Source organism: Salvia splendens, chromosome 6 (assembly GCF_004379255.2).
Source record: "Salvia splendens isolate huo1 chromosome 6, SspV2, whole genome shotgun sequence".
Lineage (NCBI taxonomy): Eukaryota > Viridiplantae > Streptophyta > Magnoliopsida > Lamiales > Lamiaceae > Salvia > Salvia splendens.
The window spans coordinates 5,459,810-5,481,195 of record NC_056037.1 but is presented as its reverse complement, the minus strand read 5'-3'; the positions used below and the strand labels follow the sequence as shown (position 1 = coordinate 5,481,195).

Here is a 21,386-nt window from a genome sequence, read left to right as displayed (position 1 = left end):
GTCACATTAGTGGACGACACAAGTTTTAATGAAAAATTAGTAAAGTAAGAGAGGTGATTAGGAAAAGTGAGTAAAGTAAGAGGGATGTGAATAAAAGTACGAAAAGTTTGAGAGATAAACTTTTCATTTTTAGAAACGAGATTATTTTTTGTGGACATCCTAAAACAGCAACATGAGACTAGTATTGTTTATAATTCCATCCTGTAATGAAGAGTGAGGTGCGATAATGGGCGTCTGTATTGAAACACTCGACAATCACAATCCAAATTCAATGCTCAAGGTAGAAGAAAGCTCTTAACAGATGTATACTTCGTCGAATAAAAATGTATCTTGCACAGATGTTAGGCAGTGAACGAGGATCGAAAATAGCTCAATATCGGCGTGAATGGTTCGATCTGAGAAGGCGTGAATTAGGGTTCCCTAATTCTTGAAAGAAAGAAGAGAGAAATATTAATTTTATTATTGTATTTCTTGAATGATTGTGATGACAACCTATGTCGTTCGACCTACTTAGGAGTTGGGGAAAGAAAACCCGAACGGAGTTTATAAAAACGATAGAATAAAATAACAAACTAAATATAGTAGTACTATAAAACAAAATAAGTAAACAAAACAGCGAGGAGCCTCCTTCCTTTGTGGCTGCAGTGGGCCCAATCTTGCCATTGTTGAGCTTATACTCTTGGCCGGGTGCATCTTCTGTGTCGTGTATATGCTCTGGAGTGACTCTGCTCGATGCATTTCCTTTGAGGTTGACGCGTGATTTTATCCTCTCGGGTGCTTCTTGTGTGTCGTGTATATGCTTTGGAGTGAGCGTGCTCGTATCAGACTGAGATGCATTTGCGTAGAGGTTGATGCCGACCATCTCGTCTAGCTCCGCTGATGACAGAGTTTCCATCCGCGGCAGGGCTGCAATGATCTTTCCTGAATAGCGCCTGTTTATAATGCATCAAAATACTTACATTCATCGCTAGCTCAAAAAACAGGATTCTGTAAATAAAATGTACTACTATGTTACCTTTATATTAAAGTCTGCATCCCTTGCACTTGTTTCAATAAACATGACACTTAAATCACGAGCTTTCTCTTCTGCTTCCTTCATTGAAACTTTCCTGTTATGGAGTAGTAATCAAACTAATCAGAGCTTATATATTAATATACTACATGCATGTGTAAAAGTGATCAGAGCAATGACAAAGAAAACCTTAAAATCAGTTTAACTTGATCTATTTCAGTACAATATAGTATGCTTAAAGACAATGATCAATGCTCGGAAGGAATCCCACATTCCCATCCATATAAGTAAAAGCAAAAGGCATGAAAAGTATAATTGGGAATATATGCTTAGTTTAATTTTGTGTGTTGGAATTTGAAATGTGTATATGAGCAAATGGCTCTAGACATGGAGTTTACCTCTTATCCAGCAGATCGGTTTTGTTTCCAACTAGGACGATTATATCATCGCTTCCTCTCTCAGTGCGAACATTCTCGATCCACTTTGCAGTGTTAAGAAATGACTGTCGGCCTAATAGCCAACAAATATATGAGTATGAAGTGAAAAAGAAAGTTGGAAGAAAACAGACACCATCCAATGAAGTTATAACGTCATACTATGACTGCAACATCATAATCTCTGATTGCAACACAGGAATCCCTTGTATAACTTTGCATCAGTCTTTTGAATCTTTTATTTCCAGCAGTATCCCTAAACATGTATACATTGGAAGATCATTAGCTTTAGTTATTTCACTATAACTCAGGTTAGAACACTAAAAAATGATAAGCTACAAACAAGCATGTCTGGTTTTAACATACGAAGCTTCTAGAGTAGTATATTTTTTTGTCTCATTAATTGTAACGAAAGAGTGCAGAGAATAAATCCAGTGTTCATGAAACCATCCATGATTCCCTATCAAGAAGCGTGTCTTACCATATCTGCAAACGTGCAATAGGGTCTTTAAAATACATTGTCTTTGAATGAAAATCCATACCAGTAGTTTCCTTAACAAAAAAATAATGGCAAAAAAGTAAGATGGTAAAATTTAGTCTACATTATAGTAACAAGTTAAGACAAAGGTTCTATTGACAACGTGAACGGAAGTAAACTAAAAATTTATCCATTAAGATAACTGCATTCACTTATTCCCTGGTAGTTAGTGTTGTTTATTTGAGTCATTTCGGAGAAACACAAAACATATAATCGTACTTACTTTTATAGTCTCACATACTTTACTTCATCTTCTCTCACCTACTCTATTTAATCTCCATTTAACCCGCTAAACACAAGTTTCTTAAATCTCGTATCGATAAGAAATGTCCCAAATAACATGGGATAGAGAAAGTACTTTTCAACATAAGATGAAATTCGGAAAAGCTATACATTAACTTCACAAAAATGTAATTCCACACCTTATAAGTATTATCGAATTTGTCGTACAGATGATGCTCGTTTTTCCGACGGATTGATCTCCCAGGAACACTAGCTTGTATTTGGAGATATCGGAAACTAGAGCCATCGGTCAAAATCTGGTCAACAGAAACAAACAAATGGCAGAACAGCTCTTTCGAATTTGAATCAGCTACTTTTACTTCGACTGACAAAGTTGCCAATCTAACGAGAAAAAAGAGTCGCTTTCGTCTTTCAGACTTTCAGCAGGTGAAAAATGAACAAAAATATGGCTTATATATCTAGGGGTTAAAACTGAATTAATTTAAATACATAATTATGACCAAATTTAAACCATAAGATCTTGTAATCTGATGATCAATAAATTACCGCGTAATAGAAGATAAATTTTGATAATTAAAAATAAAAGTTCGCTAAAGGTGTATTAGATAGTCAAATATTTGGTTAAATTGTGATAAATCATACTAGTATTATTATGATAATTTACATATAATGCGGTACATTCAGTATTATAATAATGTTATGATGTAGTAAATCTAATGTTATAATGATGTATACATTTGAATGTGTATTCATTCCAATTATAGTTTGTCATTCATAAAATATTTTAAAATTTTACAATTTCAAATAACCTTAAAGTAATTTGTCTACATAAATTTACGATAAAACTATATCAACAACAAAAGTAAACAAGTGGAGAATGAATACGCAAACAATTCAAACTCGAAGAATGAAGAAGGAGACAAGATGTTAGAGCAATAGCTGAAAGACTCAGTAGCCGTTGGATTAGATTTAATAAGTGAAGTTTTGATCTAAGCCGTTAGATCCACTTGCCGTTAGTTTTTGTTTTTGGGTTTAAATACCGTTTCTGTTAGTTAGTTTTCTTCTGATTTCCTGATTCGTGTAAACAACTCTTGAGCTTGGTTGTGTGAATAAGATTTCTCTCTTTCAGGAAATTCAATTCTCAATCACAATTTCATCTTTGATTACACACTCGCGGCTCAATCGTTTCAATTGGCGCCGTTTGTGTGAAATGTGTTTGTAATAAATCAGAGCATGGGAACGAATCCGTGGAAGAGATGGTTTTGAGTTTTGAAGCTCAAAAATTCAGGCAAGTACGACTTCTTGTTGTGAATTTTAAGGTATGATTAAATGTCGCATATTTGATGGACACGAGTTTTAAGAAATTATTTGACTTTATATAGTAAAGTAAGTAGAAAAGTTAGTGGAATATGAGACCTACGTGGCTTCGTACTTTTATATATTAGTTTTATAATAAAATGTGAGTTAAATGAGTTAATGGAATGATTATATGGTTCACTAACCAAATATAGTAAAAGTGAAATGAAATAGTATTTATTAGAGGACGGACGAAAAAGGAAAAATGAGACATTTAATGGCGGACACAAACAAAAATTTAATGCTCTAGGTAGAATGAAAGCTGTTTACAGATTTGCATATTCTGTCCAATAAAAATAGGAGTATATCTTTGGCATAAACCAATGTTCTGGTTCACCTTTTTAGACTTGAGATGCATTTGCGTTGCTAGACTAGAGGTTGATATCGACCATCTCGTCTTGCTTCGTTGACGACAGAGTTTCCATCCTTGGGAGGGCTGCAACGATCTTCCTGAATAGCGCCTGTTTATATTACATGCAAACCTCGGCATCATAATGTTAGGATCGTCGACTGCAACATTAGTTTGATATTGTCCGCTTTGGGTCAAGCCCGCACGGATTTATTTTTGGGTCACTCCCAAAAGGCCTCAAACTAATTGGGGTTGGACATGAATTATATACACCTTCCAACTTCCCTCCTTCATCCGATGTGGGATGGGTTTGTAACCCAACAAACCTCCGCTCAAACCGAGACCACATCGGGATCGGATGGGTTTGTAACCCAACAAACCTCCCCTCAAACCGAGACCACATCGGGAACGCAGTCGACACGAATTATATACACCTTCCAACTTCCCTCCTTCATCCGATGTGGGATGGGTTTGTAACCCAACAAACCTCCCCTCAAACCGAGACCACATCGGGAACGCAGTCGACACGAACTTGGGTCGTTCCAGCCCTGGCCCCTGGGTCATCCTGGGCCCGACTCTAACCCGAGTCCGACATGAATTATATACACCTTCCAACTTCCCTCCTTCATCCGATGTGGGATGGGTTTGTAACCCAACAAACCTCCCCTCAAACCGAGACCACATCGGGAACGCAGTCGACACGAATTATATACACCTTCCAACTTCCCTCCTTCATCCGATGTGGGATGGGTTTGTAACCCAACAAACCTCCCCTCAAACCGAGACCACATCGGGAACGCAGTCGACACGAACTTGGGTCGTTCCAGCCCTGGCCCCTGGGTCATCCTGGGCCCGACTCTAACCCGAGTCCTTCAGGGCCGACCCTAACCGGGGCTCATCCAGGCACAACCCATAGCCACCTGGGCTCTGATACCACTTGTTAGGATCGTCGACTGCAACAATAGTTTGATATTGTCCGCTTTGGGTCAAGCCCGCACGGATTTGTTTTTGGGTCACTCCCAAAAGGCCTCAAACTAATTGGGGTTGGACATGATTTATATATACCTTCCAACTTCCCTCCTTCATCCGATGTGGGATGGGCTTGTAACCCAACACATAATACTTTACTTTATTGAGGTACGTCCATCATTCAAAAACAAGATTTAGCAGATTGAGTTGCACAAATGATTCGCAATGTGTATATGTTACCTTTATATTGAAGTCGGCCTTTGCACTTGTTTCAATAAACATGACACTACTAATCCACAAGCTAGCAAGAAGCATGAGAGGATATTCCACTTCCCAGTGTGAAGAAGTGAAGTTAAAATGACAGTTGGAGATGTAGTGACATACTTGCAACATCATATACTATGACAGCAATGGAGGAATTGGTATAAGACTTCTGTATCTTTCTTGTCCAGCAGTATCCCTAAACATGAATACATTGGAAGATCATTCCTTACAAGAAGCGTGCATCAAATCATCCATATCAACAAGTGTGTCTTACCATAGCTGCAAACGTACACTCCGGTCTTCAAAATGAATTGTCTTTGTAAGAAAATCAATACCAATAGTTGTCTGAACAAAACAAATATGGTAAATTTATTCTACATTATAACAAGCTTAGACAGAGGTTCTATTGCCAATGTAAACTAAAAAGTTCTCCATGAATATATATTGCAATAGATAACTGCAGTCACTTAAATCTAGCATAACATTTAGTTTCTGATATCTGATGAACTAAGACTTTTCTGTTGACTAATTTCTACAAAACCTGTAAATGCAGCAGCGGATCAATGAAAGTGTAGGAGATTGTACTACTGTGAAAAAATATTAAAGATAGCAAAAAGTTAAAAGATGTTAGGAATTTAGACGAAATAAAGTGTGTCAAGTGCTAATCCATGATATTAGGGACCCTGACTCCTAGTACAATACTACTTTTCAACATAAAGTGAAATTCAAAAATGCAAAACTATAACTTCACAAAGATGTGATTCCACACCTCATAACTGTCATCGAAATTGCCGGTGTTAAACCGAGTGATGATACTCGTTTTTCCGACGGATTGATCTCCTAGTAACACTAGCTTGCACTTGGGGATGGCTTAAAATCAAGTCAACCGAAGCAAAGTAATGGCACAACGAGCTAATGGTCAATAAAATTAAACCATTAAAACTTGTGATCTAATGGTCAATAAATTACCACGAAATAATTTTGAAAATTAAGAGTAAAAATTCGCGAAAGGTGTATTAGACTGTCAAATAGTATTTGGTTAAATTGTGATAAGTCTTATTATTATGGTAATTTACATATAATGTGGTACATTCAACGCTGTAATCATGTTATGATGTAGTAAATCCGATGGTATAATTATCATGTATATATCGAATATGTAATGACACATTATTTTCAATTATAGTTGTCTCTCTTAAAATATTTCAATAACTTTCAGTTACACGTAATTCTCTCGATTTGAATTACTTTTTGGCATACATATATCAAATTAAAGGTAATTTTCTGATAATTTTAATAAAATCTAAATTATACTCCTTTCGTCTCTTAAAAAGAGAAACTATTTTCTTTTTGGTCCGTCCCCTAGAAATAGAAACTCTCTATTTAAGGAAATTTGTTTCTCTCTAATGATGTGAGATCCATTTTCCACTAAACACTTTCTTTCTATCTATCTCATACTTTATCAATTTTTGCACTGAAACTCGTACTGTTCCAAAAGTTCCTTTTTTAGAAGATTGAGACAGTATATTTTCACATGAAGAAATTTTAATGAAAAAAGGTAAATTAACTAAGTCATATAAATTGATATTTTCTTACAAAAAGTAAATTAATTAAAAAATTAAAAATGTAATAAATTCATGGCAAGCCTGATTTGGCTTAAGAGTAGTAGTGAATTAATTATATGCAATGAATCATAATTGTCACGCTCAAAGGGACATGGTACCTGCAAGTCAGCAACACTTTTAATGTATATGTTACTCCTATTATATGCAAGATCATGATACCGCTTTTTAAATACAAGAGCCTTTTTTCAAATAAAAATGGAAATGCACAACTACTTCTATAGATTTGAGCTTGTCATATTACCAATTTTCAATTTTAGTTTACTTATGTTGAATGTTAGATTTGCGTGAAACTCCCCATTGAGCTATTAGTGTACAGTTTATTGATTTCCATGAAATGAAAAATACATACTCCCTCTTGTCATTTTATATTTTATTAGTGATGAGTTTTAAAATATTGTTCTGTCTTTATGAAGTAAATGGGTGAAAAAAAAGTTAATTTATAATAATAAGAGTATAATGAGTTAGTGAAGGGTCCACTTACTAAAAAATTATTCCCTCCATCCCAATTTTTAGCAAGTTTTTATCTCTTAAGAGGTGTGCCTCTATCTCCACAAAACACTTCAATCACTTTTTTTTCATCTCTCTCCTACTTTATCAGTTTTGTATTAAAACTTACGAAGTCCCAATTTTAATAAGAATAAAAATGTACTAATATAGTAAGAAATTTTGTTAAGGAACGTCCAAATTAAATAAAGAAATATAGAATATCTAATGGGGATTGGAAGGAGTACAAGTTAGTCTATTAACAAAACTACTCGTTTCTCACAACAAATATCAAGACTGAGTTCGCAAATTAGTACACAAATCGTGTGTTTTTCACATCAAAGCATAAATAAAAGCAATACATAAACACAGATAAAGGGAAGATGAAAAATCAGCCCGACCCTGTCCGTATCATACCGACGACAGACAGCGCCATCGCCCCGATCTGGAAAGCGTCTGCATTCCGCTTCGTGAGAGGCGAAACGACGCCGTCACCACCTGCAAAACCGTCCTCGCAGGTGGTGGCGGCGTCCATGACGGAGCTAAGCTGGACGTTGGCGTCGTCGAAGCGCCTCTCGTTGTAGGACCTCATGGCCTGCTTGACGGCGGGGATGGCGTCGGAGTAGAGGTCGAAGCAGTCGCCGAGGCACTGCCTCGCGTAGGCGTCCCAGCTCCGCCTTTTCAGGAGCTGCTTGATGAAGCAGCGCGTGTCGGTCACGTTGTATCGCAGGGCGCGGATGGCGATGGTGGCCAGCCCCGCGTCGACGCGCAGCTGCTGGCCGGGGCCGCCTGCAGGGACGTCGCGCAGAAGCCGTAGTTGATGTTGGGGCTGTCCGCCGCCATGGATTCGCAGGTTGTGTTGATGAGGAGGCTCAAGGAGGAGGAGAGGTGGATGCTGCAGGTGCATATGGAGATGATGAAGATGATGATTGAAAAAGAGGGGTTCATCATTTTCATTTTTTGCTTGTATTATTATGGTGGAAGGTGTTATTGTTTATATATAGGGAGTTTGTTGAGATGGGTACTTTTGTTATTTTTGGGTTTACTTTTTAGTTAAGATCCGAGTAATTACGTGTTTAATCAGAGTAGTGATGATGATCATTGGTGTTGAAAAATGCATCAACTTTACAAGTTTTCCTTTCTCCCACAGAATTATGTATTTTAATGCATTTAATCCGATGAATTATAGCAACATAATTGCGCAAGTGCGACGCCGTTTTCGTGTGGTATCTGTCCAAATTTGAATGCATATGCTTTATTGTTAAACATCGTATTGCTTCTGATACTGACTACTCATTCTACCAATATAGTAGTAACAGATTTACCGTTCTTTCATTCACAGTGGTTTTGATTTTTCCCATTCCAGATCTCATCCTCGACGATCAATGCCAAATAACAGAATCCGTGGGATTCAAGACAGTGAATAAAGATTGTCACCGGCATTAGAAAGCAAGACTGGTGAACCCCAACCCGGAGGATTGGGGCAGAGCTATCTCACCGTGACACCAAATGCTGAATTTAATGGAGTTTTACGGCCCTTAAAAACCCTACTTAGATCCTCTATTGTCCTCAACTTTGCCTTTAATTAAACAAATTGGGTAATACCCAAATTCAAAAAAGTTGTACTAAAATCTCATTAATCACGTGGGATAATCGCAATGATTCAACAAAATATCAGAGACAGCTCCACATAATCGTACGAGATCACGATCAGTTACAGAGTTCATGTTTGGTGTAAGTACCATCAACATCTGATCTTATTCTAATCGTGACACTGAATAATAGGGTGGTATGTATTGATCATAACATAAAATAATACTACTATCACACAGTCACAGAAGTGTTAGGACTTAATATGTGAGTAATCAATTTTTTTAACTACTGGATGATGAAACAATTGAGATATACACCTTAAATAGTGCTTACTGTGCTATAAAAACTTGGGAGATATGGAATTCGAGGTTCGGGTTTAGAACACAGCGATCTCTCATAGTGTCTGATCGATACAATGATTCATCGGCGAGGGACATAGGGACGGAGGAGTTTCATCTCAAATTCCAATAGGGAGAGCAATGTCGATTCTTGATAATATTGTTGATCAAAATCGATTTAGAAGATTCCATCAATTGTTTAAGTAAGAATTGAAGTTGGAGTTACCACAACTATGATGAGAATATATAAACGAGGAAAAACTATTAATCTTTATTTGCTAAACAAAAACTTGCATCACTCATTAACAAATATGTGTAATTTCTTGCTTATACGCATCACCATCATCATTAGTCAAAAATCTACAAAGCACTATGCTTCTCCATACCTTAAGTTATGGGGACTTGGCTCAACTTACGTCAAGAAATCATGGGAGTTTTATTAATATTGCATACAAAAACTTTTACCCAATTACACATAAATTCAAAAAACCCATATAATAGCGTCATGTTCTTTGAGAATTAACCTCTAGACTTCACTTGTGCTTTCCCATTGCTCAAAGACAGTACTTAGTGCAAGTGAACAACAGTTAATAGTCGCCCGCTTCTCTTCAAATACGTAGGCAAGCTGATTCTGTTTTTTCTCTTCAAATATTAGGATCCAAATCGGAGTCTATTTGGTATTACTCTTTTCGCTCTAATCAACCAAATCCTCCTCACCATCGCTACTGTCTCCAAACATTGCAGCCATTTTCAAGGCCAGCTTCGCAGCCATCTCCCTCCTCTGGAAGTCAGGCATCAACCTCAAGCCATTGCGCACGTTACCAATTTCAGCCATTAGAGTTTCCAAATCTTCGATTTCATAAGTCTTCTCATTATCGAGCTCTGACATTGGGTTTGTTTCAAAGGCCTTAGCTGTCTTTTCATGGTCAAGCTCTTTGGACAACTGAGAGGCTGATGTTGACAGCTGATTCTCTTCTCTGCTGGATTTCGCTTCACTCTCTCTACCTGAAGTATCAAGATCCTTTTCCATAGGCCTCCCACTTCCCGAGGTAGAAACAGGACCATCTGCAGACATCCATCCTACATCATCCCATTGTTCTGCTGAAGCAGGAGATAATATTTTATATTCAGGTTCGTAGTCAGATTCTTCTTCTTCGGACAACTCTGCAGAAAGATGGAAAACAATTAGTAAGTCATAGTGACATTCAGATAAAAAAATGATCAGGACTTAAACCTAACAAATAAACATGTCAACCTTCTTGCTCAGGCAATGAAGGCTCGCTTATCCTATCACCAGATTTCAACAACATTCCCGGCCACATATGAGCAGAGAGAGCACCATAAAGTCTATCAATACCCTGTGAATCACCATCGACAGAGAGACCTGTAATGCAATGAAATATACAATGAAGTACTGGAATCTCCATTCAAACTTTAAACAAGATGGGATCGTAGACAACTTTTCACTTCAAGCACATCACACTTCATATAAGAATCATCTTTTAATAATTCCATCGATAGGTTAAGTAATCACAACATTTTGCTATTAAAAGGGAAAAAAATAGAATTGAATTAAGCTGACCAAAAACCACGCAAGCATGATAACAATATATATCTCGAAATAATGGACCATGCTTACTAGAGGCTCTTACATTGGTCAAAATCAGCATTTGATGCACAAGCTTCAACATATTCAATATTGTGTTCAAGACACCACTCTATGCAAGATCTCTTAAATCCCAAGGATGGCTCTTCGTTCCCCAATAAACTACTTCCTTCAGTTTCAGATATACCATAATCAGAGAAGTCCACATTAGAACTGACAAAAGATTCACCAAGCTTCATCAAGCGTCTCTTGTACTCCACGTGTGATGGATGATCAGGAAGAAGATCCACCTTGTTACCAATGCAGAGTAGTATATCAAACTTCTGGATGTCAGTGCGCGAAACCCATTCTTTGAGAGCAACTAGTGTTGGGAGCTGCAAATGACAACATGAAGATATTGTCCATCATATGGCATGATGAGATTTACAAGGACGGGACGATAGTCATGGAAAATGGACAGTCCATCCAAAAGCCACAGAGACAAACAAAGGATTGTGCACAACAAAACTCAGCAAATAGAATATAGGCTTACGTCACTGGTGTCAAACACCATAACCAAGGCAACTATCCGGTTCACGTCATGAAAGCTTGCAATGGATAGCTCATTAGAGAGATTAGCTGTCCAAACTGCAACATCTGCTATGTAATATTTTGTGTTGATTGTCCACCTGATAATGAAATCACATTCAGGTTTATACCTAAATACTTTTAAACTATAACATAGAGAGGGTGAGGCAGATCATAACTGGGGATTGGGCTCTCAGAACTTACTTACCCATTGACAGATAACTCAGGTAACGTATCAGAGGCATCGTCAAAATCCACCTTAAGTAGTCCTACATTCAATAACAACAATTTAGTTTCCTTTTATAATCTCTCAATAAGAGCAGAAACTTATAATTATACAACAGAAATACTGCACAAAATTTGCCACTCTTAGCTGGAAAATACTTATAATAAGCGAGTGGAGTACGAATTGTGGAGCAGGGGATCCGCTCCAGGAATAAGCGATCGTAATAAATAATAATCGAACTCTTTTCGACAAACGACGAAATAGAGTGGGAGTAATCCAAACATAATGCTCAAATAATGCCCACTGGTAGTGAGATTCTGTTATAAGCAGATGGAAACACTTCCATCTAGTTTTACCAGTACGATATAAAGGTGCCTCTTTTAGCTACAAGCACTGAGAATTAATCGATCAGCTGAATTCTTGAATCATTACACTAATTTTCACAACAAAACACTAAACCCCCATCATTCAAACTCCCCAGTAGCTTCCGAATATCATACAAACAAATCTACGGCAACAAATCAGAATTCTTCAATTCGCATATAGAGAATCGAGACAGAAAAAGGTCTTACGTGAGAGTATAGTCCGTTTACCGACGTTGGGGGATCCGACAACAAAGATCGCAGGCCGTTTCTCCAGTGATTCTCGATCCATTAACAATTGTGGTCGTTCTCGATATGGCTGAAATGGGGTTTTACACTAGATCCATAAATTCACTTTGTCTTAATTAGGAGAACTAGTATATTTTAACTTATTTTTGTCATTTTATAATTGTCGAAAATAGATTAATTAAATGTTCAAGTCTTTACCATTTTTACTAGTACCTTTTAATTTTTTATCACCTAAATTATAGTAATGAAAAAATTATTACCCTTTTATTTGATGTCAATATTTATGTTTTTCAAATTGAAATCCTTATTGTTTGAAGTTCAAGCATGCACTGATGTTTAGTAGATTGATAAGTATAAAAGGAGGGATAAATGGAATGGAATGATATACTCCATCTATGAATTAATTCAAATCTGTACTTTTTTACTGTCACACTCAAATATTTCAAATTGCGAATGGTTAAAAACATGGCTGCCAAAAATTGACATAAAACCAAGAATGCAATATAGCTGGAAAAAACAAGAGCATGCATGTATATCAGTATACAGAGAGAGGAACAATAGTAATAGGATTTTCACAAAATTAGGCAGAACTATCAAATTCACAGCAGACACCTGCAAAACTACATCTTCACCATCACTTCCTCAAATAAGCAAAATTTGTGACAAATCTGTTTAAGCTTTAGAACACAACAACACAACATTGCCGAGCCAAAAGGATTTTGAAGTAAGCAGCATCTACTCGACCACGGCCAGCAAGTCACTTGCTTTGCAGAAAATATGCCGGTCCTCTGTTCCCAAGTCAATCTGATCAAACATATATACAGATGTATTACTAGAGTTTTCACGGTAAGATAATATAAATATAAATGTATGTTCGATCATAGTTTTTTCCTCCTATACAAGGCATGGAAAATCCTTGGTTGGGATAAATAAGTATCACCATATGCTTACTATAATGCAGTTTTTATTTGATCTTTCAATGCTACAATGCAGTAACAACACCATCGCACATCCCATATGTTTAAATCTCCATTACTCCACCTATATATCTCTTTCAGACATATGCTCATCAATCATCTTGATGCGATTTGATCTAGAAAACATAAGTTCACATACCTCATACGCATTTATGTCGGAGAAAAGAACCTGTAAAAAAGGAAACAATCAGCTTGGACGTCCAATACAATGAATGGAAGATGGATACACTTTGACTAGCAGAATGCTAATTGTGTTGTAATCAATTGTCCAAAGTGAGTACGAGGAGGGGACATTTTATGTTCTTGAAACAATAGGTTCAATTATATTCAAAGCTCTTTAGCTTCACCTTCTTTCCAGTCTCCACTTCCTTGGCCTCCGTGCCAACAGAGACAACCTACAAAGGAATAGATGAGGTATTCAAATTAGAAACTCCTCCGCCTTCCCCTCCTACTACTGCTACTACTACACTGTACAACTAACTTACCTCTCCTACGAGATACCGCTCAAATTTAACTGCAGACTTTGGCAGCAAAACTCCCCCAGCCGATTTCTGCACACGCAATGATCTGTTAGTATCTAAGTATGGATAATGATTGCAATCATAAAGATAACAATACAACACATCCAGGCTCATCTGAAAATTAATGAAAGCATTATGCTTGTCATTTGTAAAACTACTAGCACAGCGCAATTCTTAACGAAACAAGGCAATGCATCATCAATATTTAAAAGCACAGCTCTCATGTAATCTTACAATCAGCCATTCGAATTGAACACCATAAAAAATGAAGAACATAGATAATTTGATGTTAACTATTAAAATAAAGCTTTGAATTTTGAACAGTCTACAAAATCAAATTCACATTTCAAATAACGGTGAAAATATGAAAATTGGTACCTCTGGTAGAACCTCGAGACGAATTAGAACTCTATCGGATTGTGGCACAACCTACAAACAAACAGAATCGCTCCATTTTCAATTTTTGTACACAAAATAAATCAAATTCAGTGTAGTGAGAAAAAGGAGTAAAAACCTTAGTAGGTTCGTATTTCGTGGCAATCGCATTCAATTTCAAGGACCTCCGTTTTAGACCTACAGAAAATCCCCCAACTACACCGCCAGCCAAAGATTGAATCAGTAAACCGGAAATAATTATAAATTTGAACATCAAAGAATTATTTACCTGATGGAGTGGGGGAGAGAGAGTGGGAATTCGGTGTGTGAGAAGCGAAGGGTCTTGATAAGGTAACGAAGGAGGACGCCATGGATAAGCAAGTGAGAGAAACTTTCAGCAGTGCAGGTGTTGTACTTCAGGCTTTGGTGCTAGTGCCGTAGTTCCAAACCACGGAGGAATATAGCCACGCGTGGGATGGGACTGCTGTTGGTTGATGCCACAGCATTCTGGATGCTTCTATACCCGACCCGGATGCTCGTGACGTCATTCAACTTGCCCGACAACTAAATGGGCTCGACCCAATCAAGTTCGGAAATTCAAACATTACTTTTTTGAAAATTCAAAAAAAAACCAACACTTCGTGTAATGATACTATTACTGATGATGGAATCAGAAAGTTTTTATAAAAAAATGGGGTTGGGACTTAAGGAATTAGTATAATCATATCAAAATAATCAATTTTTACATATAATTTCTTTGTACTTTTTACGATACGTTGGATGGTAATTGTTTTCGACAAATCTCATGTCTTGAAATTGTTGAAGAATAGTATCATTTTTATCAACAATATAGATTATTTAAATTGTAAGGTAATAGAGAAAAATCATATATTCAATCCACGTGAAGTCATTCGGATAAAGTTAGCAAATGTATTCCTCAGTTGAACTAATAATGAATTTATGCATTCACTTCGTACAACTGCCCAACAATTAATACCAAGACCCAAGCCCATCTCTCACTTTCTCCAAGACCAAGCCCACCCAACAACTATTCCATGTGGTTAAGGAAGAAAAAATATGTTTCTCCCTTTTTTTTCTTATTTACTTTTTGTAATTACTATATTTTCGTTATTATTTCTATGTTCTTTATGGAGTATATGCTCTATTAAATGGGCTAACAATAATAGTACTTCACAATAAAGCCCATCTAATTAGCGGGAAGAGTATAATTTTAATTATTGTGATTTAAAATAAAATAGAAATATTTTTTGATCTCTCAATTTATATCCAACCTTATTTAACTTCACTAGTTTTCAATTTTCTATAAAAAAATTAGTAGTACTAGTTTTTTCCAATATTATCATACCGATTGTGGTGATGCAAATGTTTGAGGTCTTACTTGTACGTAAGAGAAATTACGAGTCAAAATATTGGGCACGACATACTTCCTCCATCCAATAAAATTAATCCTTTTACTTTTACAAATGAAGAAACACGTTATTTAATATCGTTAAAGACGACATTTGTACATGGATGGGACAATTATGAAAAAATTGAAACTTTGTGATTTAATATTCTAATTTCAAAATTTCAGATAGATCAAAATTTGACCAAACTTCATGATTTATATTACTCCACTATTTAACCCTGTTATTTTTACCAATCCATAAGAAAGGGATTTCTGATATCTTGTAAAAAAGTTTGATGGGCGAATATTGGCTTTAGTTTTTGGCAGAATATGGGGATAAAGAAGCTCTTTTGCTCACAGAATATGGAGGAAGACAGGCAATGTAATGTTTAAGACAAGTGATGGATCCGCGAATTTCTGATGTTAGTAAAAGCTGGTAGAGAATGAAAACTACAACACACAGAATTTACGTGGTTCGATTTACTGAAGTAAATCTACGTCCACGGGAAGAAGGGAGGGCAAGATTGTATTGCTTGATCTGGGATTACAGCTTACAACACAGACTTGCTATATGATTTTATCTCTAGAGAGCTTAACCCTCTTCTATCTGATCTAAGTTCTATTTATATCTTGAACTAAGATCGTGGCTTGCATCACCACCCTAAGTCGTGGATGTCGTGTAGGTCATGGCCTAAGATCGTGGATGTAGCGTAGGTCATGGCCTACGATCGTGGCCTGAGTTGACACCACGTGGTAGTGGGTGTGTTGGACATCCTGTATGGGTCCACTAACTCCTTGTTCGGTCGAATACTGAGACCGAACTGCTTTGGTTGCCGATCTGAGAGTAGAGCTTGATGCCGACCTGAGAGCAGAGCTTGATTGGATGGCTTTTACCGAGCTGTAGGCTGAGGCCGAACTCTTTGGTAATGCCGAACTCATACTCCTGCTTTGGTTGCCGATCTGAGAGTAGAGCTTGATGCCGACCTGAGAGCAGAGCTTGATAGGTTGGCTTTTACCGAGCTGTAGGCTGAGGCCGAACTCTTTGGTAATGCCGAACTCATACTCTTCCTTGGGCTTTGGGCTGATGGGCCGTCATTGCTGTTGGGCTTGTTTAGTACGCACCCCATCACTACCCCCCCCGAAAAGCGAAGTGAATCACTTCGGCGAAGCGAGTCACTTCGGCATTCTGGAAAAGGGTACGGGGGAGGCTGAAGTCAGGGGACGTGCCCTGCGCGTGACTGCATTAAATGCGGCATTAAATGCGACAGTAAAATCCGGCCGTCGAATCCTGAAAAGGTGGAATATGAAACGGTGCGATGATTTGAAATCTTTTCCAAATCTGATAAATACCGCCTTTCTTCATCATTTGAACACCTTTGCTATTGGCTTCTTCTGCACTCTCTATCTTTTGCGTGAAAAATTTCCTTCCGCTTTCAAAAATTTCCTCAGGATTTCTTCAAACTTTCAAAGAGTAAGAACCATGTCTGCTTCTTCTTCGTCTGAGTCTGGTAGCGGTAGAAAAGGGGGTAAGGGGTCTTCTAGCCGGAAAGAATCCGGGGAGAAGACCGTAGAGTATTTTCACAGTATCTTGAGTAAGGATACTGTGATATCCCTTTACGAAAAATACTCTTTTCCTGGGGGGAAGGCGGTGGTTCCCGACGATGATCATAGGGCTAACGACCCGCCGGAGGGTTATGCCACCGTTTACGAAGCCTGCTTAGAATGCGGGCTTCGTTTCCCTCTTCCCCCACCTTTTGTAGAGCTTCTTGATTTTTTTCAACTCCCTTTAGGTCAGGTGACTCCGAATTCTTGGAGGCACTTGTCGGCTTTTGCTGCCGAACTCCGTAGGTTAGATAAGGATCTGTCTCTGCGGGCAATCCTTAATTTTTTCCAATTTAAAAGGAAGGGATCTTGGTTTTACTTGATCCCCTTACAGCCTTTTAGGGCATTCTGCAAAACCAAGTGGCCGAAATGGCAAAACCGCTTCTTTTTTTATAATAGGACAGCGGCTCCGGGCTTCCCCTGGAGAGGGCCGAAGTCCGTGATTCCTCATCCTCGGTTAGAACCATTGGCCGAGCTCTATGGCGAGCTCAACAAGATTCCCATAGTTAGGAAACAATACACGGAGTCTGAGCTCGTCAAGGGCGACGTCGTGTTCGACATCTCGTCTTCGGACGAAGAGGCCGAGGGTGAGGATTTCTCTTTACCTTTATGTTCTACTGCTTTAACGAAGAAAACTAACCTTGCTTTCTTGCTTTTTGGCAGTGTACATGCTGAACAAGGCTACCCGAAAATCTTCGGAGTCCAAGGAGCCGGAGAGGCCGAAAACCACCAGCTCGGCGTCTGATGCCGAGAGGACTCCGAAAAGGCAAAAAACCTCTTCGGATCCGAAGAAGCCGGAGTCAACTTCGGCAAAGGGGAGGGGGAAGGCCCAGAAGCCCCCGAGAGCGCCAGAGAAAGACGTGGTCTTGGCGCCTCCTTCGGAACATATCTGTGAGCCGTTTTTATGGCCCACGGACTTCGCCGAGGTGAATTCTCTTCTTGATTTTCTGGCCTTGCTTTTTTCCTGTATTTTTTGTGGTCCCTTTGTTGACTTTTTTCTTTATTCATTTTCAGAGGAACGATATGCTCTCCAAGCTCGTCGCCGTCGAACTCTCCAAAGCGTCCAATGACTATGCTGAGATGCAGAGGAAGTTGGCGGCTGCTTGTCATCGGGCCGAACAGGCTGAGGCTAACTTTGAGAAGGCCAGAGCTGCTAGGATTTCGGCCCAGGATGAAGCTCAGTTTGCCAAAAACCAGCTCGTCATCCAGCGGGAGCAGACGAAACGGAGGGATGCTGCTGCCGTGGTTGCCCAAGGGGAGGCTCTCCGTGTTTACACGGAGAAACTCTTTTTGAGCAGCCAGTTCTCGGCCTTTGTCGGTAGTCTGGTAAGGCTAATTGCCGATAAGGGCGAGCAGGGGGCCGACGTCGTGCTGCCTCTGTACAGCCGAGAGATAGCAGCTCGGCTTCAGAATCTGCCGCTCCTTGAGGAGCTCGCTTCATCCTCGGTCCTGCTTTCTGCAGACCGAGTCCGGAGTTGTCGAGCTGATCGGGACGAGAACCTGGAGGCTATCTTTGCCTCCGTGGGACCCGTTTCACCCGCTTCGACTTACAACGGAGAGGGTGAGGCCGAGCCGCTGGAGCGGGAGGCCGAAGTCGATCAGGCCGGGCATCCGGAGAAGGAAGCCGATCAGGAGGCGGAGGCGAGGCCGGCAGGAGGCGAGGCTGAGGCTGAGGTAGCCCAGGAGAAAGAAGCTGTACCAGACCGAGGAGCCGGAGACGAAGCTGGCGGAGTATGATTTCGTCTCCCTTCTCTTAGTCTAGTTTCTTCCTTGTAAAATGGCCTTGAAGCCCTAGTGTAAAAAATTTTCCTTGTGAATGAAAAATTCTCTACACTTGTCTTCGTATAGCTTTTCGTACTCGCCTTTATTCCTGTTGTATTTTACTATCTGCTCGGTACAGCTGCCGAACTAATATAGCTGCTTTGTACCCAAGGAGATGGAGATACTTCACTGGAAACGGCTGTACTCTTCGGCTTTGGACGAAGCTGAGAGAAGAGCTATAGCCGATCAGACGAAGAATGACGAGCTTCTGGCTCGTTTAGTGAAGCTGGAGGCCGATATCAAGGACTTAGAGTCCGATAAGAAAGATCTGGAGGCCGAGCTGAATACGGCCATTGCTGAGAGGACTGCGTATGAGGATTACATCCGTGTGCGCGGGGGAATGACCATATCAGATGTTCAGAGTCGAGTTGACGAACTGTGGGAGGAATATCATGTACTCCGTATGAACAATGTGCTGGAGAGCCCGGCTTGCCAACAAGTTGTGACATCACTGCGGCGTTGGGCTTCTCGGTACAACATTGTTCTTTCTCGGCGCCCCTCCATAGAAAGATTCCTTCGGCATATCGCGCCAACAGATGCTCGCACTCCAGATCAAACCTCTGGTTCCCTTGTTCAAAATCCTACTCCCAGCCAACAACGAACTCCGGAACAGCCGGAAACGTCAAGACGAGAACGGGCTCAGGAGCAACCGGAATCGTCAAGACAGGGACGGACTGAAATTCGCCGAGGAGTTGTGACTATGAGCGAGCAAGATCAGCAGATGCTTATTGCAGAGACTCTTCATCGCCGAGGTGTTAGGACTTCTCGGGCTCGGGGAAGAGGCGTTGGGTCGAGGATAGCATCTCGTCGACCTGCTTATTCTTCATCTGCTCGGAACAACCGAACTCGGCTTCCAGAGGATTTTGCAGATAGGTGGCTTAACTTCAGCAACCCTGGACAGTAGAATAGTCCTTTGTAATAGCGTAACGCCATTTTGTAGGGTAGCTAAGTTGTATGCCGAACAAGATTTGAAAAATGAAATTTTGTTTTCGCTTCTAACACTGTATTTACAGCTTAGCGAAAAAATTTCATCGTACTCGTCCTCGGTCTTATGAAGTAAACTTCTTTGACCGGACTTGGGCCTTGGTCTTATGAAGTAAACTTCTTTGACCGGACTTGGTCCTTGGTCTGATGAAATAAACATCTTTGACCGGACTCGTCTTTGGTCTGATGAAATAAACATCTTTGACCGGACTCGTCTTTGGTCTGATGAAATAAACATCTTTGACCGGACTCGTCTTTGGTCTGATGAAATAAACATCTTTGACCGGACTCGTCTTTGATCTGATGAAATAAACATCTTTGACCGGACTCGTCTCTGGTCTGATGAAATAAACATCTTTGACCGGACTTGGTTTGTGTTCTAATTTGGCGATTTTTGTCGCCGGGATCGAACTTTCCCTTGTCCTAATTCGGCGAGTTTTATCGCGTGGATCGGACTTTCCCTGTTAACCGAAGTGGTCTTATGCAGTAAACCTCTTTGACTAGACTTGGTCGTCCCCGGTCTTATGAGGTAAACTTCTTTGACCGAACTTGGTCGTCCTAATTCGGCGAGGTTTATCGCGTGGATCGGACTTTCCCTTATTGCAGTTCGTTTCAGACGAAGTGCTTGTTAAGCTGAATCGCGGTCTTGTATCCTCCTTGGAAGCTTGGACTCACAATCGTTGGCTTATTGCAGTTCGTTTCAGACGGACTGCTTGTTAAGCTGAATTGTGGTCCTATATCCTCCGTAGAAGCTTGGACTCACAATAGTCTTTAATAATCGATCTAAAAAGGAGATCAGTCTTTAAAGAACGATATACCTTGGTACCATTTGTAAGAGACGACAAGCACATAGAGACAAAACACATAGAGAAAAAATGAAAAAGACGAAGGAAAAAAACTTTAAACCCCTTTTTTTTTTTTTTAAAAAACGGCAAGTAAAAGGTACAAGTAAAAAACAAACAAATAAAAACACATACCCCTATGACCGAACTAGACACGAGACGGACTGACCGGACCTTGTCTCTTACAAGTGGAACTTCTTGAGGTTGGAGACGTGCCATGTTCGGGGTACTTGTTCTCCTGACATGTGAGTCAATTTATAAGACCCTTTGCCGAGGACTTCTGACACCCGATATGGACCCTCCCATGTGGGTTCGAGTTTGCCCAGCTTTTCTGCTCGGCTTACTTCGTTGTTTCTCAAGACGAGATCTCCCACTTGAAATTGAAGCTTTTTCACCCTTCGGTTATAATACCGGGCTACTTGCTCCTTATACTTGGCTGCTTTTATGCACGCCAATTCTCTTCTTTCTTCGGCGAGATCTAGTTCTGCTCTCAGTCCGTCGTCATTCATTTCTGAGGAGAAATTTAGAGTTCGGGGACTGGGTACGCCGATCTCCACCGGAATTACGGCTTCAGTGCCGTACACCAGGCTATACGGAGTTTCACCGTTGGAGGTTTTGGGTGTAGTTCGGTAGGACCATAGG

At 39.6% G+C, this 21,386-nt stretch overlaps 2 protein-coding genes and 1 pseudogene across 2 annotated transcripts; all 3 read right to left on the bottom strand.

The window, feature by feature from the left end:
• Positions 1-821: 821 nt before the first annotated feature.
• On the bottom strand, positions 822-12,401 carry LOC121808668. Its single transcript, XM_042209267.1, has 12 exons — positions 12,176-12,401; positions 11,586-11,646; positions 11,343-11,478; positions 10,857-11,184; positions 10,460-10,588; positions 9,931-10,368; positions 5,935-6,035; positions 5,440-5,510; positions 1,615-1,702; positions 1,411-1,514; positions 1,016-1,109; positions 822-932 (listed from the first exon to the last, which is right to left on the bottom strand). Exons 1-12 carry the CDS (start codon positions 12,255-12,257, stop codon positions 822-824), a joined length of 1,743 nt encoding a protein of 580 aa, XP_042065201.1. The 5' UTR covers positions 12,258-12,401.
• On the bottom strand, positions 7,476-8,409 carry LOC121808264 (annotated as a pseudogene).
• A 292-nt stretch (positions 12,402-12,693) lies between the features above and the next one.
• On the bottom strand, positions 12,694-14,573 carry LOC121808265 (10 kDa chaperonin 1, chloroplastic-like). Its single transcript, XM_042208661.1, has 7 exons — positions 14,377-14,573; positions 14,227-14,303; positions 14,091-14,141; positions 13,677-13,742; positions 13,539-13,586; positions 13,331-13,360; positions 12,694-13,018 (listed from the first exon to the last, which is right to left on the bottom strand). The coding sequence occupies exons 1-7, from the start codon at positions 14,456-14,458 to the stop codon at positions 12,950-12,952; spliced, it is 423 nt and encodes a 140-aa protein (XP_042064595.1). The 5' UTR covers positions 14,459-14,573; the 3' UTR covers positions 12,694-12,949.
• Between the last annotated feature and the right edge of the window lie 6,813 nt (positions 14,574-21,386).